This window comes from Paralichthys olivaceus, chromosome 8 (assembly GCF_024713975.1).
Source record: "Paralichthys olivaceus isolate ysfri-2021 chromosome 8, ASM2471397v2, whole genome shotgun sequence".
In the NCBI taxonomy this organism is placed as follows: domain Eukaryota; kingdom Metazoa; phylum Chordata; class Actinopteri; order Pleuronectiformes; family Paralichthyidae; genus Paralichthys; species Paralichthys olivaceus.
Window position 1 is genome coordinate 6,466,617 of NC_091100.1, and position 27,678 is coordinate 6,494,294.

At 41.5% G+C, this 27,678-nt stretch overlaps 3 protein-coding genes across 3 annotated transcripts; 2 read left to right on the forward strand and 1 right to left on the reverse strand.

Moving 5' to 3' along the window:
- Window positions 1-962: 962 nt before the first annotated feature.
- Window positions 963-6,522, forward strand: msmo1 (methylsterol monooxygenase 1). Its single transcript, XM_020101178.2, has 6 exons — window positions 963-1,341; window positions 2,305-2,598; window positions 2,688-2,836; window positions 3,323-3,449; window positions 3,603-3,757; window positions 5,733-6,522. Exons 2-6 carry the CDS (start codon window positions 2,344-2,346, stop codon window positions 5,920-5,922), a joined length of 876 nt encoding a protein of 291 aa, XP_019956737.1. The 5' UTR covers window positions 963-1,341; window positions 2,305-2,343; the 3' UTR covers window positions 5,923-6,522.
- Window positions 6,523-7,111: 589 nt separating this feature from the next.
- On the forward strand, window positions 7,112-21,505 carry cpe (carboxypeptidase E). Its single transcript, XM_069529782.1, has 9 exons — window positions 7,112-7,942; window positions 16,211-16,407; window positions 16,604-16,771; window positions 17,276-17,393; window positions 17,758-17,940; window positions 18,717-18,856; window positions 19,522-19,621; window positions 19,821-19,939; window positions 20,330-21,505. The coding sequence occupies exons 1-9, from the start codon at window positions 7,702-7,704 to the stop codon at window positions 20,426-20,428; spliced, it is 1,365 nt and encodes a 454-aa protein (XP_069385883.1). The 5' UTR covers window positions 7,112-7,701; the 3' UTR covers window positions 20,429-21,505.
- Window positions 21,506-21,685: 180 nt separating this feature from the next.
- On the reverse strand, window positions 21,686-27,390 carry LOC109638260 (E3 ubiquitin-protein ligase RBBP6-like). The gene is made up of 13 exons (XM_069529411.1): window positions 27,082-27,390; window positions 25,657-25,756; window positions 25,443-25,482; window positions 24,733-24,774; window positions 24,530-24,618; window positions 24,327-24,423; window positions 24,086-24,228; window positions 23,774-23,946; window positions 23,403-23,506; window positions 23,010-23,311; window positions 22,552-22,902; window positions 21,966-22,398; window positions 21,686-21,878 (listed from the first exon to the last, which is right to left on the reverse strand). The coding sequence occupies exons 1-12, from the start codon at window positions 27,245-27,247 to the stop codon at window positions 21,984-21,986; spliced, it is 2,022 nt and encodes a 673-aa protein (XP_069385512.1). The 5' UTR covers window positions 27,248-27,390; the 3' UTR covers window positions 21,686-21,878; window positions 21,966-21,983.
- Between the last annotated feature and the right edge of the window lie 288 nt (window positions 27,391-27,678).

Here is a 27,678-nt window from a genome sequence, read left to right on the forward strand (position 1 = left end):
GTTTAGACCTTTGACATTGGAGTTTTTTTAATTTCTTGCATTCAGAACGCAGCTAAGCACATTTACAAGTTCTGTATTCAAGTAGAAATTTGATGTGCTTCTGTTTTATGCTAGTCTATTCTTGCACATTTATTTGACAGCTATAGTTAACAAGTTACTTAGCAGAGTATTATTTTAGACACAACTAGAATGCCTCTCAGTAAAGCACATACCTCCGCCAAGGCCTAGCAGTCCATGAATTGTTCGCTGGGAAGTTAGTGAAAAAACAATGATAAAGAAAGAGTTAAAAAAGAAAACATGGATCCACCCTTTTGTCTAGATCCATGCTAAAGGTTTTCTTGGCCGATGTCCCATCTTTACTAATAATCAATAATAATAATCAAAATGATGTACTGTCATCGATTAACCAGCCTAAACTTAAACCACCAGGGAGACAAGGAACCCCAACAACACAGACATATTAAGAATAAACTATCTTCAGAAACAAGAAGGACAAAGAGTCCTGCGACAGATGGTGGGGCCTCCACAGAGTCTCAGTTTGGGATCACATGAAGAGACAAAAGAAACTATGACACTTTAAACCCACGGGAGAACCAGAGGGAAGTTCTCTCGCTCGGAAAAGCTTTTTTCTGCACTTTGTGTGAAGTTAAAGAAAAAGTCCATTCTGCCATATGTACAGGAAATAGACAGGAGTGAAATGCTGTCTCTCTCTGATCCCTTGTGTAAACATATAGAAGTAGACAGAAACATATAAGTATGTCACATATTAAGTACTTCAACGTATTAAGTACTTCAACTACTACTACTACTTTTGTGGAGCACATAAAATGATTGTTTTGATTGCATTTATTACCAAATTTCAGATTCAGCCCAAGTCATGACTGAATTTCTCAAGTTACAAAGTCTGAGATATAAAATGTTTAATAAGTTATAATACACAGTGACGTATTTACTTTTGCTTTACATAGACAGAAGCAGTCCGGGGCGAGTGCAGAACATTATAATAGTTGAAAAGTATTGAAAGTAAGTCAACAGTTGAAGGTGCAGAGTAAACTCCAGCTGCAGGACGCGCGTGAGTCAAAGCTGTGGAACCACCTCATCTCTTCATCATGTAACACCGCGGAGGTTATGAAAGCACAGCTCGCCCGCTGATTGGCTGTTGCTGTGGAGACCTGCAGTCTCACTATCATCGCTCCACACCGCGGACCAATCAGAGAGGCCGCTCGGCCCCCGCGACGTCAGTCTCCTCTCCGCTCGGCCAATCACAGCGTTGGATCTCCCTGTACATTACGCCCGGTCTTCCGCCTCTGGCTCAGGTGAACGGGACGGTTCCTCGGGAAGGTGAGACACCGACGATGTCCTCGGACACACTTTAATCATTTCAGTTTGATTTAATAACGTCTTCTATTGTTTTATCTATTCTATCCATGAACAACTCATGCGAAGGCTAATGCTAACTTGTTGTTGAGCAGTAATGGAGGCAGGACGCTGCTGTGCAGCCTCGTGTAAAAGATCTTCAGGCCTGTGAGGAGTTCAATTAATGAACACTCCATTAAACAAATGTGCAAGAAGAAGAAGAAGAAGAAGAGACGCTGGTGGAATTATTAATGACTTTAATGTAACGTGGCTGAGACACAGACAGGTTACGTTGCTGAAGACGACAACAAAACAGCTGTTTAAGTCTTTTATCACCATGTTGCATTGAAATGTTAAAGTATTTACACCAGTAGTCTGTTGTAAGTGTCGTTTCAGATTCTTGTGAATTTAAATGTAGTTGCAGTTGATATTCTAGGCAACATTGTGTTACAGGAAATTGAACCACGTTAATTCTGCTTGAAATTAATGGTTGAAAATGCTAAAATAAAAGTGTAAATACTGATGTTGAGATGTGGTAACAAGAGATGAAGATAGATACATGTAGTTCTGCATGATGGAGCTGAGTTTATACTTGAACTTTAAATCATTTAAGGGCTCAGTGATTAAACACGTTCCACATCTGTCGATTTTTATGATTATTGCGATACACCTGTCTGTATTATTTATTGTAAGGCAGAAATATGAAATGTTAAATTAATAATGTGTATTTCCAAATACCTTTCACTTATTTCTTTGTTCTGGAGAAGTTCATGTAATTTATTTTGTGTTTGATTTTTCCTCTATTTTAGCCTTAATATGATAAAGATATAAAGCTTGCTGTAGCTTGTCTGTTCTTTACATTGTTTATGTGAGTTTAATAGAGAAAACCACAGTGGAGTTGCGTGTTTCATTCCATGTATGTAACGTGTATGTGTTCCTGTTTTCCAGTCTTCTCTCCAGACCTGCAGTCACCTTCCTTTGTCCATCATGATGGTGAACGGCTCGGCAGACATCTTGAGCTCTGCCTACCTCGCAGTGGAGTATGTCGACGCAGTGTTACCTAAAAACCCGTTGCAGCCGTCCCTGGAACATGCGTGGGGCTACATGCTGGACAACTACACCAAGTTTCAGATTGCCACCTGGGGGTCACTCATCGTCCACGAGTTCATCTACTTCCTCTTTTGCATGCCTGGTTTCATCTTCCAGTTCTTGCCCTTCATGCAGAAATACAAGATCCAGCAGGTTGGTGTGTGTTTTGTGTGGTTGTTGGAGGTAATGTTATTTCCTCTGTGTGAGGTTGGTCTAAATAAGCCTCTCCACTGTGTGTGCAGGACAAACCAGAGACCTGGGAGAAGCAGTGGAGATGTTTTAAGATGCTACTGTTCAACCACTTCTGCATCCAGCTGCCACTGATCTGTGGGACGTACTACTTCACTGAATTCTTCAACATCCCATATGACTGGGACTCCATGCCACGCTGGTCAGTGTTTATATATATAATTATATATTTATATATATATTTTCAACTTAATTGGAAAAATATAGAGATCTGTGTACAAAAAGAACAAGAACGTTTTCAAGCAAGGTCCACATCAACAAAAACAATCTTGAAAAATAAAAGTAAAAGACATAAATGAATATAACTTTAAATATGTGTTGAGATTTGCCAACCTTTAGAAATAGCGGCAAAACACTAAGAGCTCCTGCATAGCTCAAATCTAAAAATAAATACTATTAACAGTGAATGTACACATTTTCTGTGTTATATGTTATATTATGTTATATTAGTGTTCTGTGGACGTTTCAAAATGCACTTATTTATGATATAGAGACTGTTTATATATTTGTATATAAATATACGTAATTTGTTTATTACATATATTTCTAACTCTTATTGTTTGAATCATATTGTATATTTTCTTAGAATATTTCATTGAGTTTTTCCGTTCCCTCCCTCTGTCTCCAGGCCGTACGTCCTGGCTCAGTGCTTCGGTTGCGCTATGGTTGAAGACACCTGGCACTACTTCCTCCATCGCCTGCTGCATCACCGCCGGATCTACAAATACATCCACAAAGTCCACCATGAGTTCACTGTGAGTGAACTGCACAAGTGATAAGATGAATACACAAAAACACCCCCCCTTCTGGTTTATCTCTCAACAGTACAGTTATTTATTAGACAAGCGGCTTCAACCAGTGAGTGCAAACACATCATGGTACTCAACAGTCTCTCCTCCATCGTTCAGGCTCCGTTTGGAATGCAGGCCGAATACGCCCATCCTGCTGAGACCCTCATCCTGGGAGCTGGTTTCTTCATCGGCATCATGATCTTCTGTAACCACGTGTTCTTCCTCTGGGCCTGGGTGTCTTTCCGCCTGCTGGAGACTATTGACGTCCACAGGTATGTTCCAAAAAAGTTTCCACTCACATGTGCACTGACACATCCGAATTTTATTGAAACATGCAGCTGTCCAGCTTAGCAACCCAGGGTGTCCAAACATTTTCACAGCTACGATCACTGTTAGTTTTCTGTCACAGTGTGTTTTCATATTTAAACTTTTGAATGGCTGATTGCTGCAGGAGCTGTGTTTACTTTTATCCACCTGAAAGATCAACAAAGTATAGAATTTGCCCTGGGGAACAAAATGGTAACACAAGTGACTTAAAACACTCGAGAAACAGAGTAGCAGTTGCATCACTGCGTTTAACCTGCACCAACCTGCATGTTCCTGTAAGCTCTTGCCAGTAGCTTGTGATATCAACCACATGAGGGCGCTAGAGAACACCAGATGTTATTATATATTGTACCATCGGTGGACATTGAGTCGCTTTATCATAATATGGACCTTTTATAATTGTTACTATATTTAGGTGTATTTTTTGATAAATATAGCACAAATGTATATTGGAGATTTAAATTTGATTCAACATTAAATATAATTTTATAAAATCATACAAGACACGGGCCAAGTTCACAGATTCTGATTGTGTGATAATATCAGACTTGATATTTGAGTATGTGTATATTTAACACATTGTTTTGGATTTATCTTATCTTTATTAATTAAACCACTCAATAGTGAGTCTTTCTGTGCTTTTATATTTTATCACTGATGTATGAAATTATTATTATGTGTGCCTGCAATGCATTGCAGAGGCACAGTCTAGGGATTCTCACGGTCACTGATAGGACTTAAAGCCATTTGTTTGAGGGCTGCACCAGAGCTTAGGTCTGTCTCTTCCCACACACACAGGGCTTTCACACAGAGGAGGGGGCATCACTGGTTAAATCACTTGGACAGTGACTCAACAGTCACAGGTTGTATCAGTTGTTATCAGTATGGAAGACCCCTGGAGTGAGACCCCAGATGTGAGATCCCAAACATATGCCAAACCTCAAGTTGCCCTTTTAGATAAATAATTTGGTCAGTCTTCCACATACACGTCTGCTCCTGCAATATCACATCCACAGGCAACAAAACTTCCATTACAGCTGTAGCAGATGTCATGTTTTACATTTAAGAAGTCCCGAGTCGGCAGCTTGCAATGACTTAAGGAATTTAGCAGAAACACTTGACTGTATAATATTGACCATCTACTGAATAAGGTCAGTGTCGGTGCTGATCTTGATCCAGTGCATTGCTGCTTCACACAATCACATTACCGCAATCTACTGCTGTACTCCCCTGTGCTGATGAAACTTGGTACAATGCAGCAGCACTGCAGTCCTGAACGTACTTTGTTGGAAAATGCAGCAGGTGTCTCGGATGTAACAGTAGCAGTGGATGCAAAGAGTTCTCCACCTCGGTCACCAGTTGTCACAGCTTTGTTCATCAATAAAGAAGAACAGGAGGACATTGGACCTGCAGCAGCTGTGTTAGACATTGCAGCATCATGGATATGACCGGTACTGCAGCTGTGTTCCACCTTTCTGAAGTCTTCTTCAAAGCTGCAGATGCTGTGTTCAACTCCTCAGTAGCACTGCAAGAGGCCGTTTCTGCTGTGTGTGACACCGCAGTGGCTGCCTTCAACTCTATAGCTCTACACGATGACACCAGTTCTGTAATGTTGTTGTTCCACGTGGCTGTGGAATTGTACAGTGCTGCAGCTGTGTTCAAAGAGGCAGAAGAACAGGATAAGATTGGACCTTTTGTTCAATAAGAAACTGGTGCTGAATTTCATGACTATTATCAAAATTGTCAATTCAAAAATAAAATTTCTGATTATTTTCCACTTTAAACAAACTTTTTTTCTGTTGGAAAATTTCTAAATATATACCTACGGTAATTTTAGCTGCTAGTAATGTGTCTTTTGTTTTTGTTATTATTTTTGATTGTAAAGGTGACTTACCTGTATTTCTCATCTTTTTCTCTCAGCGGCTACGACATCCCCCTGAACCCTCTCCACCTGATCCCATTCTACGCCGGCACCCGTTTCCACGACTTCCACCACATGAACTTCGTGGGGAACTACGCCTCCACCTTCACGTGGTGGGACAAGCTGCTGAACACGGACAACCAGTACAACAAGCACCTGGTGAAACAGGGACTCAAGAAGGAGCAGTAAACTGCTCACACACCTCGTGTGGCGGGAGGAGGGAGTGAGTCACAGTGAGCACACACACAGTATGTGTCAGTGCACTAAATCAAACACACACACACACTAAAGGTGTACTTCAAATGAATTCTCTCTGCTGTGATTTGATTCTGAATCAGACTGCTTGTTGTCTTCAGTCCACCCTCTGTGCCTCTCTGTGAAAACAAGTGTTGTGTGCCGCTCGCTGAATAAAAACCATCAACATCCTCATTTTGATTTGTTGCTTTGTCGTTGACCACGACCTTGCTCTGTGTACCTCTGAATGTTTCAGCACTTTAAGCGCTTCCTCTGAGAGTTGAACTGAGTCACGATGACACAATTTTTAACTCTTTAAAACTGCAGTTCAATAGGAACTGTCTAAACTCAGTGACGTCTGGAACGAGTCAGACACGTTTCATAAGAAAAAGAAGAAAAAAACATGAAATTTGTCCATGTGGAGCCTCCAGGATAATCAAGCCTTCTTAAGACTGTAAGAACAATAAAATGCTGTTTTAATTTTTACTAAAAGAAATCTTGAGCTTGTTTTGTTTCTCTGTTTTTGTCACATGACAATAAAACATTTGAACTACATTGAACAGGTTGTGTTTGGTTGCGTTGAGCAGATGTATTTGTCTGTATGTGATCAGACTGTGTTTCATCATATTGTTCATTAGTGACACATTTTCACTGAATCACTGAATGTTTGTGCTGATCACACATTAGGTCTGGGCTGTTCAGGATGTGGATGATTACACACACTCAAAGTTCCCTGTGTCTCTGCTGCACTGTGGTCACACCCCTCCAGCCCCATCCAGCACACAGCAGCACCAAGTCAACCAGCAGCAGCCCACACCGAACAGGAAGCAGCCACACAACAAGAGCTCATATTGCATGAGCTGAATTTATTTTGGTGCTCAGAGCATCAAATTAAGAAAATGAAACACTAAACTGATAAGAAATAAATAAGACTAATATATTTATTAATCATCAATCAAACTGTAGAATATCCACAGACATTTGATTCTTTTCATGATGACAGAGTTTACTGCAGGTCGTCTCCAGTTGAACATGAACAATGATTTATTTTCATAAAATAGGCTTAAAAGTAAAAAACACACATCCAATAAACCATTAATGTGACAACAAGCAGAATAAAACAACACTTTATATCATATTTGATGGTTATTCTATTATTCTTCAATTTAGTCCGTTCAATTATTCTATATCGGTCTTTCACTCACGGTCTATATCTTCACAAGATCTTATTGTCTTTGACTTTAGAAATATGAAATCAACAGCTTGTTGCAGTTAATATCTTTCTTTAACACTACCATCTTTGAATCTGATCTAAAAACCTTCTTTTTTAGCTGTGCTCTTCACATGTCTGGTCCACCGGTGTCGATTGTAATTTCATCTTTTATTAAAACTTCTTTTGGTTGTTTTTTATTTTCAATCCAACCATCCTAATATTTTATATTTTACTATTTCATCCCCATGACCCCCCTGGAATGAAATGTTCTGTATAAATAAAGATATGTTTGCTCTATTTTGAAAGCCCTGCCCGGACATGAGTCCTCCTTGTCTCTCGCTTCACGGTTGGAGGTTGACAGGAGCTCGGGCTCAGGTGGAGCAGCGCATCACAGAGGAGGAGGAGAGAGGGAGCAGAGGGAGAGATATTAATAGCCCGGAGCTGCAGCAGAGATAAGGCTTGGACCGAGCCGCAGGCAGACACACACTCAGGGCTTAGGAGAGAAAAGAGGACGCGTCAAAATGAAGCTGTTTCTGTCGGTGCTTTTCCTCACGGCCGCGGCGGTCGCCCTGGTCCGCGCGGCCGGTACCGACGGTGAGATCTCCTTCGAGTACCATCGCTACGAGGAGCTGCGGAAAGCGCTGGTGTCGGTGTGGCTGCAGTGTCCCACCATCACCCGCATCTACACCATCGGGGAGAGCTTCGAGGGCCGAGAGCTGCTGGTGCTGGAGATGTCCGACAACCCCGGGACGCACGAAGCTGGTCAGTTTTTACGCACACATTAAAAAAAAAGTCCGCTCCATAATGCGGCGGTTGTGCGCGCACCCCCCCACCCCTCAGTTTTCTCTCCATCACCACCCGCTGAGATAACACAAACACATCACGCACTTTTGGCGCATAGCAGCCTGGTGGTAATAGTGATAACAGAGAAACCTGAGTGGTGATGCTCAGATGACCGGAGGAGGACGCGCAGGTGTGTCGTGCCGTGCGTAAAAAAAAAGGCTCTGAGCGCATGCAGGGGCCTGCTGCATTTCTCCAGAGCAGTCGAGATGATAGATTGTGGGATCAGCCACGCAAAGCCGCCATTTTGCTGGTTGATAAGAATCTCTACGTGCTTATCTCGATTCGTGTTTCTGCGAAAACACCCCGAAGGTGGTGGCATCATCATGGCACAGCTCAATGGGTGCAGGTTTTCTTTTTTTAAATTAAAGATCATTTCCAGGCAAAAGCAGATGCATCCGCAGTGTTGGGCTGCAACATAAGCAGAGGGACACACATGGAGGAAGCATTTGACTGAATATTAAATTAACCTCTAGGTGTTGGTCAGTTGTATGTTTATGGGGTCTGTCACTGTTTCCATCACAGGGACAGGACTGGATTGCAGACTTGAACAAACCACAGGGGACGAAAAGTATGAGGCCTTTTAGTTCAAGAGACAGTTTCAACACCGGCCACAGGCAATGCAAATGTGTGGGTAAACCACTGCTGCTGCTGTTTTCTCTGCAGCACCTTCTTCTTTTTGTAAGTTCACACGTTATTTTAACACTTGTTTTAAGAGAGAGACTTCTTTGAAATTCATTCAAAACGTTAGCTAGAGAACAGGAGACTGAAAAGACATCAGGCGATACACATTTTTAGAAGAAAAGCATCTGGACCCATGGATGATGGGACCTTCACCTCTTCTCCTTTGTGTTTTATGGATGAATTTTCTTTTGAATCTTTCCTCTCAGCTGCATCTGTTTCTTACTATCTGATATTTAATACCTCGCTCTAACTTGATAAACGGCAGACTAAAACACCACGGACAGGGATGAGAATAAGTCCAGAACTTCACTGTCCAATCTTTGACAAAGTCTGATTTGTTGTGTATCGATGTATATTGAAACGTAAACAAACCAGCAGCTCTCCAGGTTGTGAGCCCCTTTATCACATCACCTCAATCCTTCTGAAACCAATAAAAAATCAGAGCACGACCCAGAGCCCTGATAGTGAGAGGAACATTAAATGGATTGACCTGCAGGACATGTAACCTTTCAGATGGCGGAGCCTCCAGGAACGGGTCAGTGATTCGTGTCGCTGCAGGAAGAGATTCATTTCATCACAGTTAATCCTGAGGCCTCAAAAGAAGGAAGAAACTTCGCCTGTAATTACTGTAGTTTACAATGTAGTTTGTGGGAACAACTATAAGTCTCGTTAAGGTGTATTTTCTTCTCTTGGTTTGTGTGGTCTCCACTGTGCACCACAGGTTTTGTATGTTATGCAGCTCAAATGGTCACAGGGCCTAATGACCGTGCGTACGTACTAAATAAGCCTGTAATAGTGTGGTGGGCGTGCGCAGGCATGAGTCACGGTAGCGATGTGGAGTGGCCTTATTACTACCAGATGAGTTTCCAGGCTGCTGCCTCACCAACTGGGGTAGCACCCCTCCTCCCTCCCCTCGTCTCCCTTCATCTCTGCTGAGCAAAACATCCACAGCAAGGAGGGGGGGATGAAACCAAGAAGGCAACAGAGAGGGGAGATCTGCAGAATGACAGGGTGAAGGAAAGAAGAGGTGATGGTTCTAAGTGCAAGGAGGAGAAATGATGGATGAGTGTGTGTTAGACAAGAGGAATGAAATCTGCCCGAGACATTTCGAAGCTTCCCTCTGAGGTGCCCGACCTAATATTTGATCTGACCCTGCAAATGTGTTGAAACTTTAAGGTGGAGCCAAAATAGCGGTTGCCAGGACAACAGATCGGCTTAGTGCATTGAGCTGAATGGCCGCTCGTGGTTGGCTGGTCGGCCGGCGGACCACGGTCTTGATCTCATGCATCTGTCAGTAAGCAGCCATCTGTCATACACTGCAGCACAGGAAACGCCTATAGCCAAGAGTGTAAACACGCTGGTTACATATTAATTCACTGTGTAGGACGACTGCTGGGAAGTAACTGAGGACATTCCCTCAAATAATGCAGCAGGCAAACCTTTATAGTAAAAAAGCTCTTTGGGAGGAGCAGGAATAAATAACGGACAAAGTTAGTGACTTGTATGTGAGGAAAATGGAAGATTTAGCAGGCAACAAGCAGGTGGAGAGCCAAACAAAGCTAAAAAGAGAGTTAATAATGGACTTGGCAGAATGGAAAGAACAGGAGAAATTCTTTTGTTGTGTATGTGGTTTGTTGACATGTGAAGCAGTATACAGCGTTGTTTAATATGAGATAAAGTCATCACATTAGTGTTAATAATTGATTTGGTTTTGACGCAACTTCCAGTGGAGACAGCCATTTTGCCACAGATTTGTCCCAAGTGGAAAATATTGTCCCTTTCAAAAAATTGATATCCGACTTATTAGCTATAACGATGCGAGTGCGCCTTAGAGGCCATCGTTGTATCGTTTGCATTTTTGTATTTGCATGTGTTTTTGTATTTGTATGTGTTGTGACTTTTCTTCATTGGCAGTGTGTTGAGCTCCCTCGGCCACAGTACAAAACACATGAGAAGCTAATTAAAACCAGCCAGCAGTATGAAAAAACACAGTTAGGCTTCTTACACATTATCATTACACACATTATTCAATAATGTTAAATATGCAATAACATATCACTAACATGTTGGAGTATTTTTTCTTGTGAGACTTTATTCAGGCTCCATTTTGATGAAAATAGCCGCCACATAAATGTTACTTAAGTAAGAAAAAGACCTGAAAACATCTTCCACCATATGTGACACGTTTCTCCGTTTGAACGAGGTGTTTACATCTCACAGCTGGATCATATTTCAGTGTCCAGGAGCTAAAGAAGAGGGTTTTCTCTGTAAAAAGAGATCTGGCTAAACTATTATGACTCTCTTGTCTGGAACTATTTACAAGATTCCTAATAGGAGGAGAAACCCTATCTCTACTAATGGGTTTGACTTTGTCTGAAAGTTAAAAAAAAATCATGTCGGTATATGAGGCCCTGCTCCATCCAATATGGTGCAGACTATGTCATGCGGTCATAAGACTCCACACTGAACTGTTTTATCAGACGACAGGAAGTGTGTAATCCCCAGTGAGCACGCACACACATGCCTGGTTAAAGTGAATAGCAGTCAGCGGCCATGTCATTTTAAAAGACATATGGTACATCGAATATAAAGTGGCTTTAAAATGAAACATGTTTCTAATAGAAGGTAGAAAATAGAGGAGAATAGATTGTAAACCTGGCGGAGGGACAGTTTTTCCTGTGAGAAATCCATTCTGCAGAGGTCACTCAGGAGGAAGCAGGAGCTGAAAGACGAGGCCAAACAAAAAGGAAGGAATGATGATTGAAAAAACGGGAATTGTTTGGGAGCGTGAGGGTGACAAGAGAGAGAGAGAGGATGGCGAAAGAATGTAGAGGGAATGAGGGAGAGTGAGAGAGACGGAAAGAGGATGAGAGAAAGGCCACGGCATCAGCCAGAAGTCATTTATTATACATCACACACCCGCATACATCCTCCGTTACCTTCTGGTTCCTCAACACGCTGAGCGACGTGTCTTCATGTCACGATGTGTGTTGACAGCAGAAGTCTCACCATTTTTTCTTGCCTGTTGCACAATGGCTTCTGCTTTGTGCACGTTCATTCGTTTTTCTGAAAAAGCTGAAACATGTTTATCAGATTTTCTGTCAAATTACTGCGTCTTTTCTTTGTCATCAGCTTCTGTAACTCCAGTGTTCACAATCTGTATAACTTCATCTCCTACAAGGCTTTGACAGTTCACCAAGTTTTGTGTTGTATGCCAAAAAAAACATAATAGTGTTGTTTTTTTATGGGTTAAAATGACTTCTCAGTCAATATCGGAGCTGGAAATATCAATCTATTAATTCATTATTCAAGTGACGGATCACTCACGAAAGATAACGGACACAAGAAAACATTTAATCACCTTCGCCGTTTTCCACTGTCTGACGTTACGCTTAATGATTTTGGTGCATGACATCACCTGTACCCAGCTGCCCACTTCAAACCAGCAAGATGAGTAAAAGAACACGAAACACACAAATTGTTTGAACTTAGTAGTGAATTGAACGTAGAAATTGGTGTATTCATGTAGGATTACAGCATTTATAGTAAAAAGCTGATTGAGAAAATATGTTTTTGGAATCTAAAACATTATCATAATGGTGAATGCAGTCAAGCAGCTCATTCTTTACTATTTATTCCTTTATTAACTGTTTTAAAATTTATGTATGATGTTGATGATTTGCCTTTATGCTGATGTTAAGCATCGTGAACTACCATAATGTGGTATGAATATAAAATTCACCTGATTTGAGTTCTGTGGCATAAAATCCCAGAAACTACTCCATCATCAGACCCTCTTATTAAGGAATCATAAAAATATCAGTGTTTATCTAAAATAATATTTTTAAAACGTTGGAAGAAACAAAACACAATAATAGCATTTCTAGAAAGTCACATACTCTATTAAATGTTAGATTAAATTACTAAATTACTTTTTGGCTCCATATAATACATGTGTCAGCAATGTTATGATCCCAAACAGCACCTGTAGATGTCATCAGCATTTTGAAATGTTTTATTTATCCATTCTTTTCACTGTGTCGGTGTAATGTCAGACGACAAAGCTGGGAGTCCTTTAGAGCTTAACACACTAGTTATATACAGAGTGAGAGTGTGTTTACTCAGCCTCCCGGAGGATTCGTCTGCCTGAGCACCTGCCCCTGTCAGGGTTGCCAGGACGACAGAGAGCCCTATAATGTGGTGCTTCCCTGATGACGTGACAGCTGCAGTCATTATTGCGTGGTCGCCCCGGAGACCGCATTGATCGCCCGTCACACGAGTTTGATCATTCCTGACAAAGTGGAGGACGATGCAGTGAGTTTAGCCGACGTCAGACGTTTTATTGACCTGTGGAGAGAAGACATCAGCTGGAGTTAAAGGGAGGAGCTACATCAGCCTGTCACACACACTCAGACGGACATATTAAAGATGCCCTACAAAAGGTGTCTGCATACAGTCTGTTTCGACCATAGATGCTATCTAAAGATGGACTGCATGATGGCTCCTCTAAAGTGAAGCCAAAGTGTCTCAATTTCCCCCTAGTGGCTGGCAGCAGTACAGGTCATAAACCCTGCCTCCACCATGTTAGTGACGGTGCACTTGACCAAACTAAGTACACGCCAAATACATTTTTCATTTTGAGTTGTTCTTATCACTCTGATGTTTGTGAACTGTAACTTCTTCCAGTAAATTTGGTTTTCATTAGTTATTTGATGCTTTAAACACAAGTTGAAACGTCATGAATGATGCTGAGTCACGATTGGTCGAGCGCGAGTGTTGGCAGGAACTTGCTATCGAGGCTCCGTCCCTTGATCTCCTCTTGGTGTCTCACATGGGTCACTCTTCTTTGAATGTATAGACTAAAACGTCTTTTTGTGTTTTTACCCCTTTTCAAATGTTCTTTTACACAATCTCAGAAATTTGCTAATAGGAAAGTTACATTTCAAAAGGAAACTGTATTAAAGAATAAAAGCTCAGCGAGGTACAGGCAGTTTTGTAGAGAATAGGATTGAATTGGGAAAAGAAGGGAGAGAACAATGGATGACTTGAGAGGAGAAAAGAGCTTTTGATTTGTTCCAGCTCTGCAGTGACACATCACAGTCGCCTTCTCATAACATGCATCCTCTTGTCAACAATGTGTCTGGTGTGTGTCTCTGTAAAAATGATAATTAATTATATAATTTAAATCAAAGTGTTGATTATGATTGAGAATTATCATCAGCTCCCTCATACACACCAAAACTCACTCAAACACATCATCGGTACCTACATGCATTGGCCCATACACACATACTGTTCTGCATGTATGAAACATGTACAGCTGTGTTTCCTGTCCCACAAGAACATGAGCATCAACAACACAGAAACATGTTTCTTCAGGGAGAACAGGAATTCTCTGGATGCTGAGCATCTGTGTAACAGCTTGAATCATTGTTACTCGTTTTGGCAGAGTCCAGCTTCAAAGTGTGTGTATATATGAACTGGTGTGTGTGTGTGTGTGTGTGTTTGAACTGGTGTGTGTGTGGTTGACAGCTCTGTCAGGCCTCTGAAGCCTGTAAAATCCATTCACTAATGTCAAGATGGAAAGAGTTAATTGTAGTCTTGAAATCATTAGAGGAACCAGATTTGAGTGTTTAAAAATAACCTGACTGCCAGATGTGGGCTGATCAGTGTGTGTGTGTGTTTGTGTGTGTGTGTGTGTGTGTGTGTGAATGCGTTACTTTCTTATGAAACCACTGGACTTTTTACAGATGCATCAAAAACTCAAAAATCAGCAAAAATGAATTAAAAAAGGATGCAAATGCAAAACATTGGCACATGCACACTTACATTATGACTCTGCAGTACATTAACATAACAAACTGGTTTTGCTCAAGTTTAAACTGTAAAAAGGAGAAATAAGGCCTCAAAAATAGTTAAATCAAAGTAGAGTTCAGAACACATTCCTCACCATCTGTGTATCTTGATCTACATTTCATAACTCGTCCATGTTCTGGACAAAAGGGCCTTTTTCCCCTCCGTGACGAGAGACGTTCTTAGTCGTCGTGCAGCCACAAAGCCACTAATCTCTGATTTGCAGTTATTCAGAAGAACAGACTCTTTGTGATTTTGTGAAGAGACTTTATATGGCTCCTTATTGGCATGTGTCTTCATTGTGTGCTGTTTTCTAATGAACAGAGGAGAAGCGAGGCTAATTAGTATATGACACAGACGGTGGGAGCCTCAGTCATTAAAACACAGCTCTGTGAAACATTCTGATATAAATGGACCTGAGATATATAACGTTAATTTACAGGATGAAGGAAATGGATAGTAGTTATTTCCATACAGTGACATGGGCAACAAAGGTTTGTCCACAAAACAGTGAGAGTACTTTCGTAAAAAATTGCCCATAGAAGATCCAACAGTCCCTTAAATTTATCAACTTACCCTGACTCATAGATATCATTCCCCTAAATTTACCAGCCTTGGGTGGGTGTACATTAGTGACGGGCAATACCATAACCATTAGTAAAGAGCCAGAGTCACCAAAATCAGAGTGGCTCATGTACTGAAAGACATGATTCACTAATAGCTGAACATTATACATTTCCATCCACTACTCTCTGTTAATCTCTTAATCACATGCATGTGAGTTTTTATTGGTAAATTATAAACAAAGTCTTCTGTGGAATTAGTGACCATTCTGCACAACAGTAAGAGTCGGTATCATTTATGCAATGGGAATTTGTCTTGTTTATATTAAATTAAATCTTATAATATTCTAATCCTAATGTGAAAGGAGGGGAGGTTACGTTATATCTATTGATGGAAATTATATTGTTACAATTAATGATCATGTTTTATTGACCTAACAGACCTAACGGCTGATAGAGACTGATAAACTACTGTTCTACTCTAATGCTGGGTTTATAGGCTGCCAGTGTCCCTGAGGAATGAGGATCCCTAATTTTGTTGCAGAATGTCCTGGAGTTAAACTCTCAGTGATGAAGTCCACTCTGATCTTAGACCTGTCACTCCAACACGAGTCAGTGACAACAGTCTGTGACAGTCTCGCCCAGTAATCCACCGTCTCCACTCATTTTTGTCAAAATGGAGTCCTGGGCTGCAGCGTTCAATTCCGTTTAATCCCTCATGTGATGACTCAGTGTGTTTGTCACTGCTGAGGTGTGAAGGTCCATTGTTACACTGTGTGTGGTGTGTGGTGTGTGTGTGTGTGTGTCCAGGGTAACGTCCATAACAAATCAGAAAGCGTTATCAGTGACGTTCTCTTGTTCCAAAGGAGATAAAGGAAATGTTGTTTCCATGACTACAGATGAAAACCACCTCTTGGTACAATAGGGGGGGCTTACAGGGATGTTTCTCCTCAGGACTCTGTGTGATTGGCTCATCAATCTCATTCAGATTCTCTCAAGCCTCTCGATGATGAAGGTTGAATACATAATGCCGAATTACAGCGCCGTGTGTGACGCAGTAACACAGCAAGTTTCTCCTTGTTCGCTGCAGGTGAGCCCGAGTTTAAGTACATCGCCAACATGCACGGCAACGAGGCGGTGGGCCGAGAGCTGCTGATCTACCTGGCTCAGTACCTGTGCAACCAGTACCAGCAGGGCAACGAGACCATCATCGACCTCGTCCACAACACCCGCATCCACCTCATGCCCTCCATGAACCCAGACGGCTTCGAGAAGGCCGCATCTCAGGTGATGACACAGCACGACACAAACACACGGTGAACACAAACAAACCTGATCCTATTTAGATTATGAGATGACAGACAGTGACTAAAACAGTGAGTAATTGCAGCTCCTGGCTTTAAATTGCACAAACACTGCGTTTAAAAATAGTAATTATTCAAATCCAGCATGATGTGATCGTCCTCTGCTGTTTCCTGCTCAGCCCGGAGAGATCAAGGACTGGTTCGTGGGCCGCAGCAACGCCCAGGGTGTGGATCTGAACAGGAACTTCCCCGATCTGGACCGCATCATTTACATCAACGAGAGGGAAGGCGGAGCCAACAACCACCTGCTGCAGAACATGAAGAAGGCTGTGGATGAAAACACCAAGGTACAGAAAATGGATGAATAATAATAATAATAATAATAATAATGATAATTATAATTATATTTATCTCAAAGTGATTTTCAAGTGATAAAAGTCAAAATTACTTTCTGCAACATTACAGCTTAAATATCAATTAGCTATCAGCTCATACATTGATAAATGGGTGAAAAATATAATATAATATAAATAAAACATTGTGTTGGATAATAATAATACTAATAATAGTTCCAATAATAATAATAGAGGCGAGCCTCAGACATATCACAGATAAAAAACATTTAAATGACTAAAGCAAAAGGCTGATATGTATTGTTTTTGTCACATATGTGGGGCTTATTAACACATATTATTAGTTCCTGGTAACTATGGATAAAAAAAATAGGAAAAAATCCTCATTATTAGCATTTTCTTCTTTTTCTTTTCTAACCCTGTGTGTAAGTTGTAGTTTTAGATGCAGAAGTATCTTTGACTTCTTCTATATTCGTAACGTGAGTGTTGTGTTTCCAGCTGGCTCCAGAGTCCAAGGCGGTGATCCACTGGATCATGGATATCCCTTTTGTCCTGTCGGCTAACCTGCACGGAGGAGACGTGGTGGCCAACTACCCATACGATGAGACCCGCACTGGTACATGAACACACGCACGAACACACCCACCTCCTCTCTGTGTTTGGTTTGTTCAGTCGTGTATAAACTGTTCCGTTCTCCATTATGAGAATGTTTCCACAGTTTACACAATAGAAATAATGACATATAACTGAAACAACAAACGATTTATCCGTTTTTTCCAGAATGTCGTAACTCTAATTCAAATCAGATGGATTTTTTTTTCCTGCTGTGGCTTCCTGTGCATCAATTCTCAAAGTAAATAAAACATGTGTTTGCGTAAGCACAGGTTTAATGTGTTGCAGCTGCAGGTGTTTAATTAATACTATATCGCAGCCACTGTCTAAACACGGTTTGTTCCCTTCCTCCTCGTTTGTCCTGTAAGGATCCACTCACGAGTACAGCGCCAGTCCGGATGATGTGATGTTCAAGTCTCTAGCCAGAGCCTACTCCATATACAACCCAGTGATGTCCGACCAGCACCGAGCCCCGTGCCGCAAGACCGACGACGACTCCAGCTTCAAAGATGGCATCACTAATGGAGGGGCCTGGTACAGTGTGCCAGGAGGTAAGAGACTAAAATCATTCCGAATCAAACCCTTTTAGAATGTTACACTGCTTATTGATGGACTAACGCCAGACTACTCATGAGAAATACTTGGTTTATGAAGCGAGAAGCCTCCTCAGAACCTCTGGCCCTTTTATTTCCACTAAGCAGAACCAAAACATTTAGTGATGCCACTTTCAGCCATTAAGCTCAGAGTCACTGGACTCCAATCTGAGTCAAAAAAAAAAAGGTAATATTTTTAAAAGTAACTTAAAAACCTGCCTTTTTAGCCTGACTTTTATATAGTGTTTTATAATTTTATGGTTTTATATTTATTTTTCATCCTTATTATTTATCTTACTGTATTTAGCTTTATTGTCATTTTAGTGTCAATTCTTACCTTACTTATTTAAATCCAATTTATTTATTCATTTTTAACATCCTATGTTTTGTCGACCACCTGTAAAGCACTTTGAATTGCAGTTTTACAGATTGAAAGCTGCTGTACAAGTTAAGCAGGTGCTATACAAATACAAAAACAGGATAAAAAGAATTTCACACACTCAGATATCAGTCTCCTCAATGTGCCTGATTTTCTTCATCGAGGTCCATGAATTCTTCCCTGGGGATTTAGTAAAAATGTTGAAAAATGTAAAAAGAATTTTATTTTTCCCTGATTTTGTTTAATCCTGTTGACTTGATTTTTTAATAGATCATTGTCATCTCTATAACATCAGCGCTCTCGTCGCTTCCACTCATTAAATTCATTCTCCTCCTTCATCTTGTGCCCGTCACAGGAATGCAGGATTTCAACTACCTCAGCAGCAACTGCTTCGAGATCACTCTGGAGCTCAGCTGCGACAAGTTCCCCAACGAGGACACGCTCAAGCTCTACTGGGAGCAGAACCGCAACTCACTCGTCAACTACATTGAGCAGGTAGGCGGCAAACCGGCTCTAGAAAAATAGACTCCAACGTTGTCATCCATTAATAAAGGTGTATTTGATGCAGCTGAAGGTTTGGTGAAGTTTAGTGAACTGACACAAATTAGTAGAAGTTGAGGCAATATCTCCTTGAAGGGAAAGAGGAACTAACATTACCAACAAGCTGAATCATGGCAAGAATATGCATAGTAATTTGTCCCATTCATTTCACAATTTTGCACAATGACACAGTAAAGTGTTATCTACACTCTCTCAAGCACCTTTGACGTAAAGAAAGTATAAATATATATAAATGTAATATGGTGTAACTTGCTGCCGTCTCATTTACCAGCTCATGTTTAGTACGTCTGTGAGGTTTCAGGGTTTGAGTCCTGAGGGGGAACACTGGGATTCAGTCAAACTAACACGATGACGGGACAAGACGAAACACAGAGCCCAAAACAGGAAGCAGTTCAATAAAAAACTGTAAAAATCCACAATGTCAACACTGCAAGAGGTTTGACAAGAAACCAGTGAATGGAGTTGGTCAAACCATAATAAAGTAAAGGATCCAAACGGGTTTCATCGTCAGAGAGAGCTGAACCATTTTAAAACAACAGTCAGAAATTAATTTCCTAGCATCTGAAAGTTAAATCCTTTCTTTGTGTGTATTTGTTCAGGTTCATCGTGGTGTCAAGGGCTTCGTGCGTGACCTCCAGGGTAACCCCATCTCCAATGCCACCATCTCTGTGGAGGGTATCGACCACGACATCACGACAGGTATCAGCATTTAGTGCAAATTAAGATGTAACACACACACACACACACACACAAACACACACACACACACACACACACACACACACACACACACACACACAAACTATAAGGACAGGAGGCCTGGAGTGTAAGATGTTGCAATACTGCCACCTTCTGGTTGTAGCGCACTATTTCTCATTTTCTATGGTCACTTCCACAGCCAAAGATGGAGATTATTGGCGTCTGCTGGCTCCAGGAAACTACAAAGTCGCCGCATCTGCTCCAGGATACCTGACTGTCATCAAAAAGGTGGCTGTTCCCTACAGCCCTGCAACCAGGGTAAGACTCACTGACAGAATGTGGCTAAAGGGCGACTTGTTGCATTTTTATCACCGAGATGAGACGTCTCCAACAGGGAGGACACCGCGTGCTGTAATCTGAACGAGGCTTGAACTTTGTACATTGGCTTAATGCATTCAGAAATGAGATATAAACAAACAAAAAATGTTTGTTCATCCATATGTTGTTTGTTCATCCATACATTTTTGAGTTTAATTGTTGATACATTTCTATATTTGTTTTTATTTATTTACTTATATTATTTATTTATGTATATATTTATATATTTTTAGATTAATTTATTTCTGTATTTCTACATGTATTCTGGATAGAGCACAGTAAGACAACAGTATAATGTTTGACGTCTGTGTCGCTCTGCTTGTGTCTCAGGTGGACTTTGAGCTGGAGTCTCTGATGGAGAGGAAGGAGGAGGAGCGGGAGGAGCTGATGGACTGGTGGAAGATGATGTCAGAGACACTGAACTTCTGAGGCGCTCGTCTGGTTCGTGATCGGACCGTTCACACATCGATGTAATATATTCAACATTCTGTGTGCCCGTCCACGATGAGAAAAAAAAGGAAAAGAATGAATATATTGTCTCTTCTTTGTTTTGTTCTCTTTCAATCATCACTTTAATTGATTATGTTGTTTATTAATGTATTAACGGATTGCCTCATACTCCTGTAGATTGTTCAGATATCCTGCACATACACACACACTGACAGTCAGGAGGAGAATTGGCAGGTAGTGTGACAGCAGTGAGATTGGTGTTGATATCTGTGGTGTTTCGTTCTTTATCGTACACGTGATTGAAAACCATAGCACCCATCTATATAACCAACGAGTGACTGAGTAATAATGTGTGTAAAAGAGCTGTTTACATCTTTACCACGTGGCTCTGTTCATGAGAAATAATCACATCCCCTGTTTTAAATGTCTCTGTTTCTCCAGACTTTAGTGAAAAAACACACAAACACAGTGCACGCTTCCACTTCACGGTAACACAAACCACACGCTGACAAATCTTTTCTTTCTGTGTAATATATAAAAAAGTACAACTATGGTTTTGAGATAATCAGGGACATTAAAAACACTGTAAAACCAGTTAACATTAAACTATAAACTACACAGGCAAACTCATCCTCCTGTATGTTATTGATGTTGAGATTTTTTTAACTGAATACAGCACAGCATTGATTTTAGCACAAGGTGAATGGTTATAATAAACATATAGAATCTGTATTATGAAGTACGTAAGTAGCAAGAACAGTCTGGTTTTTGTACCAAATCAAAGAAAATAAGGCCGTGAAACGAATGAATCTGTCCACCTCAGTTTCCCAGAAGCCATTCCTTTGTATGTGCACTACACAGGGGAATAATAAGGAAGTGTGGCAGAAGTTGTTTTTCAAGGATAATTTGACACTGTAATCTTCTGAGTGGACACAGTGTGGACACAGTTCACCCAGTCTGAGACCATAAGAAGAGTTCACTGAATGTATAGCTACAGTAACTGATGAACTGTAAAGAATGAAAGGATCAATAAAACGCCCCCTCTTCATGTTGTCAGACTGTGTCATCGCCTTTTCTTACAGGAGCTGCATCCCCAGCAGAAACAATGAAGATGCTTTCAAATGTCATACCATGGATAGTATTTATCAATTATCTGCATATGGAATAAACCACAATCAAATCCGTATTTGATGTTTGTTTGTTTTTTTCCTTGATTATAGCAACAATTCACATGGATGCAGTTTTTCAAAAACACTTTTTTTATTTATGCACACATCTTTTTTACAAAGTCCCTGATGATGAAGAGGATGGAGGATGGTGAGGGGGAGCACCTCTCTCTTTTCTTCCTCTTCCTCCTCTGCCCTGAGGGGAGTAATCTCTGGGTAATGGAGACATTCTGTCCCTCCCCCTGTCTCTGCTGCCACGACCTCTGTGATGTAGTGAGGGATGTTGGTTGTCATAATCTTTATAATACTTGTTGTAACAGTCTGTGTACTCCTTTTCCCATTGTTGATACCTTTCTCTCCCCCAGTGATCATGTCCTCCAGGACCTGGACTTGTGTCCCTTTAGTTCATACGGCGGCAGCTCCCGAGGAGGTGGCCTCCTTCCACCAGGGCTGCGGCTTCGGAAGCCCCCAGGGGAACGAGACCGGTACCTGAAGGGTCCTTGTCCTTCTGCTCCCTCCCAGGGTCCTGCCCAGAGGGGAGGAGGACACTGCACAGAGCCAGAGTGGCGATACCCATGAAACCGGGTAGGGGACCTTGACCGTGAACGTCTGTAACTGCGTCCATTGTGTCTGGAATAAGGGGAGCGTGGAAAAGACCGGCCATGAGAGCGTGAACGGGAGCGGGATCGACTTGGGGAATAAGAGTTAGACCTGGATCTAGATCTTAATCTAGAGAGAGTGTAAGGAGAGCGGCTGAATGGAGAACGACTGTTTGACCGGGACCTGGGAGAGGAAAGAATGGAGAAGATGATCAGGAAACCAAAAAAGAAAGAAGCAGATTATGTAATAAATTGACTGAATGGCTTGAAGAATTATGCAAATGTAATTAATGTAAGAACTAAAACCAATTTGGAAATGTCCTCTTAATTAAGTTACCTGGAATAAGATGCTCCAAAGGAGGGTCCAAGGTGGGCTACAGGGGGCTGGACACCAGGAGGGATCCAGGGAGGGTTAAGTCCCGGTGGTCCAGGGGCATTAATTGGCTGGGGTGGGTAACCAATTGAAGAAGGAGGGATAAGGCCAGAAATGTAGGGAGGAGGGTAGGGCTGTGGTGGGGGCGGGTACAGGGATGGAGGAGGGTAGGGCTGTGGTGGGGGCGGGTACAGGGATGGAGGAGGGTAAGGATGTGGTGGGGGCGGGTACAGGGATGGAGGAGGGTACACCTGAGGAGCAGGTCCAGGAGATGGAGCTGTATGGAGGTGGGTGGGGGGGTGGTCTCCTCTACCTCTGTAGGACAAGATTCAGAGGGAGAGAAACATTCATTGATTCATATTAGAATACAAACATTTTATAGTTCCATAGACATAGTACAAACTATATGGGACTAAACTTACAGGACAGGTGCAGGAGAAACATCTTGACCTTCGACAGCAGCAGCATGAGGAGGAGTAGGAGCAGCAGCAGCAGCAGGAGCAGGAACAGAAGGAGCAGGTGCAGGAGGCTGGACCTGTGATTGAGGTGCAACAGTGGGTACGCTTGCAGGGGGTGGGTGAGTGACATTGGCCAGCAGTGGGTCCTGCTGTCTTGAGTGCAGTGGTCTGGACAACGGGGGGCGAGGTGGAGGCCGTGCTGCACGTTGGACCTGCTTGCGTACATGTTTGGTGTATCCTGTTTTATTATTGAAGTTATTCACAACCTGCATGAAGAAAAACGTTTTAGATTTGCTTCACACTTCTGATCAGACAAATATGACATTCATCAAAAAGCATGTGTTTCAAGGGTGTTACCTGTCGAAGAAATGTGTTGGCAATCAGACTGTCAGGTGAAACACCTGATTGTTTGCACGTGATGCAGATGTGCTCCTCTGAATCGAGTAAGGCAGTCCTGATACCTGAAAACAAACAGTCCTTAGTTCAAAGCTATAATCCATTTGATTAACAAATTAAAACACACTCCGTCTGTACACTCTCATGATAAGAATAAATGTTTCAGATGACAATAAATTCCCCTCAACCTGCCCAGTCTGTGTGTGTATATATATATATATATCTCAATTACACAGTGGAACACAAAGAAAACCATCACAAACGAGTTTGAAACAATTCAACATAGCCCAGGATGGTTTTCTATTACTAATGCATATAGAGAAAAGACTTACAATCATCGCAGTAACTGTTTCCGCAGCAGGGTATAATTGCTGCGTCTTGCATGAGTTCATTACAGACTGGACACAGGAGTTCATCAGGGATAGGGTCTGAATGATCCTCTGATGATGACTGGTCATGTGGAACAAAGGGAGGGCGCTCCTTCTTGCCCTGTGCGTATGCTTTCCTGTATCAACACATTCATATTTATATTTTTAAAGAGGACATAAAAGGAAAAAGATAAATATGACACAAGTTGATACTAGTTTGAATTTCATTGCATGAGGAGGTAGTATAGTGTGTATTTGTGGACATCCTTCACGTACGCATCAATTGCAGGTATGACATATTCCCCAGTGCTGGTTAACATGGCTCCTTTGGTGCCAGGCTCTGCCTTCACCATGAAACTCAGAGGAATCCCCTTACTTATCCTGACTGGCTTAGCACGCTCCACACTCTTGTCCTGGATCTGAAGGTTCACAGAGAATATTATCACTCATTTGAGATTTAACATGTTTAAAAATAAACTTAACAGAGAAAAACAATGTAATGATGCAGGATCCTTACCATCAGCATGGGGCACTGCCGGATGTAGTGACCAGCCTTTCCACAACGATAGCAGGTGTAATGAGCAGGTGGAGGTCCAACTGCCTTCTTGGAATAACTACAGAGACAAGTAAATCTTATTTTTCTAACTATAAGTGAATGTTGTTCATGTTCCAAAAATAAGACTTTGGGCAAATACAACAGCAAAATGTTTGTGTACTAACTGTAATGATTCATATTCGTGGTTTGATTGTGACATCATGGCTCTAATCTTGTCTTCTTCTGATGCATTAGCATCGACCAGGTTGGCCGTCTAAAAACAACAAAAGTAGGACGTCAACACCACAAAATTAAAAAAGAGACAAATCTATTTAACTAAATAGGAAACATTTTCATGCAGTTCAGCCAGCATGTACAGATACATTACCTTGGCGAGTTGGGCGAGTGACATCGAAGGAGATGAATCCGTCTGCAGGAGAATCAGAGTACAGATTACAAAGTTGTTAACAGAGCATCTAAGCTATACACAGCTCAAGAGCCCAGATAGTTCCCCAGCACATCTGTGTCCAGTCCCTCACGCCATTTAAGTCTTCACACCAAAATCAGGTCAATAAAGGTCAATACAAAAATACCATGTTTTCCTTTTACAAACCTTTTAAAATACATTTGACTTTCAATATGAAATACAGTCACTAAAAGTTTAAATTATAATTATTAATTATAATTATAATAAATAATTATCACTCAATTATAAAGTGGCAACAGTTTAACATTTGGCATTTCAGAGCATTCAAAAACAATAATGGCTAGTCTTTTGTTTCTCTTATCATCCTCATCTCAATCAGCAAGAATTTAAAACTTCAAAACCCAAACCCATTTTCTAAAGAGAGAAACAACAAACTACTTTGGCTGTGGTGACTCCAGGAAACCCTCCCCAAAAACACATCATAAGACACATAGAGGTTGAGATCTCAACACAAATGTAGCCAACACACGGTCAACAGAAGATACACAGAGCTCGATCATTGTTGACAGAATGTTTTTGAGAAAGGTGACTAAAGCCAGAAAGAGGGGGAGAGAGTGAGAGGTGATAGGAAGAGGAGGACAGAGTGTTGTTTTTGGGTTTGTTTTACATACGGGTCTAGATGATCCAACCACAGCTGTGTCAGAACGATCTCTGCAAAAACACACAGGACAAAAATAAACCATCAGTTACCAACATTGTGACTGAACACAGGACCAGCTTCACAAGTATAACTATAGGAAATCTAATAGAAACAAATCAGTGACTTAAAATCATCAGTGACTTTACTGATTAATCGTAAAAAAACAGTAATAACTTAATACATACACAATGAACGTCCTGCCAGCAGGCTTTACTCTGGTACTCGGAATGCGGCGCACAATCACGGAGGAGTGTTTCGGGATGTGGGCTTCATCATCTGTATATTCTACAAAACACAAGCAACAAATCATTAGAAAACAAAAACACCAACCACTTACAATGACATCACCATTCGCTCAATAGAATACATTGATAGGCCTTTGTTACTAAACAGATGCATGAAGTTGGTTTGCAAAGAGTTGTTCAAACTTATTTATTCATATATATAATTAAAATAAGCAGCTGATACTCAGAATTTAAGATGTGTATTGTTCTCTTGACATGAGTGTCTAGCAATTAAATAAGTAACTTTGATGAAACCCTGTAAAGAGATTCAACAAGCAATTGACAGTAAACTATGCTACAGCCACTTTGAAAAGAAAATGAAACTGTTGAGAGCAGTGGTTCTCAAACTTTCTACACCATGTACCACCTCAGAAAATATTAGGCTCTCCATGTACCACTGTTATGACACGGGATGTCATGGTATGACATTTTGGTGCCACGATTATTGATACTATAGAAGGAAAAAGACACACAACAAACAATATAAAGTGAATAATATATCTAATGAACTAAAATATGTATTATCATCATAATGTGCCACAGTAAATTATGTGAGCTATTTTATTTAGTTGCCTTATTGTAGAGGGGTTCGTCAGTGAATATTGTTTCCTGTCATCATAAGCAGTGTATCTGCATGGGACCTTTATTATGAAGGGTCACGGGCGGCAGTCGTTCTGTTTCGGGAGTAATAAAATCAACAGGTGAACTGTTCTGGTTCAAGCCACAGTCTCCATGTCCTCATTACACGATTACTACCTCACGTGTAGGTGGATTAAACTCCTGGCTCCATTTTAAATGGATCATACAGGAGGAGAGGTGTGTGTGTGTGTGTGTGTGTGTGTGTGTGTGTGTGTGTGTGTGTGTGTGTGTGTGTGTGTGTGTGTGTGTGTGTGTGTGTGTGTGTGTCAGCCGTTGCTGCGGTCACAAACCGGATGTAAACAAAGATTTCTCCTCTCGCTGTGTGAACTCCTCTCGCGGTGGAGTTTTCCGACCAGCGTTGGTGGGAATGAAGCCGTGACATCCGTCCCCTCTTCCCAGTTCACCTCAGTGACTCTCACACACTAATTGCGTGACTCCCGAGAGGAAGGTTTTTTTACAATTGTACAATTGTAACGGTTGCGAAATTCGTGACGTTATCAAACCGCGGATATGGCTACATCCCTGGCCCCAGCGTTAAAATACAGGAGTGCAGGTCTAACCTGAGAGTTCCCACAAGAGGAAGGTTTATTCCTAATTAGAGAAATGATTTATAGTTGACTGGGACTCAAACACCTCCACGTGCTGATGTATGCACATATCCACCTGTCAGCTGACAACATACTGTACCTTCACGAGTCTGCGCATTGGAGATCTGCAGGTGGCAGTTTCTCTCCTTGAGGCGCTCCTGGGCCATGATTTGCCTTCTCAGTCTGTGCAGGGTTATGTACAGCCCATCGAACGTGACTACACTGGAGTCCCGTTTGGAAAAAAAACTGTAATGAACACACGACATTGTCTCAGGACAATTAATGGCACAGGGAAAGCCAACAAAAAACCCACAGGCCTGGTGTGAAAGCGAAATAACAACAGCGTGTTACGTGTCAGGTTAACTTAAGTTTGACGTGTAAGGAGCCAAAACAGGGCAGATTTACACAAAACTAGCAACGGCAAGCACAAATTGTGGCAGCGTTAGCTCGCAGTGGCACTTTTGGTGTCAACAGAAACTGTGAAGACAGAAGCTGCCACACAGTTTAAAGGCAGGTGGCTTTAATGTCACACTGTTGCCCTCTGATTGGCCAACTACAGTTTGAATAAAAACAAATGGCGATGACCAAAGCTGAGAGTTTCAATAAGCTGTAGTCAAAGGTGTGTGGAATATAGTGACATCTAGAGGTGAAGTTACAAGTTGCAGCTGAATACTCCTCATCTCACCCTCCCCTCCCC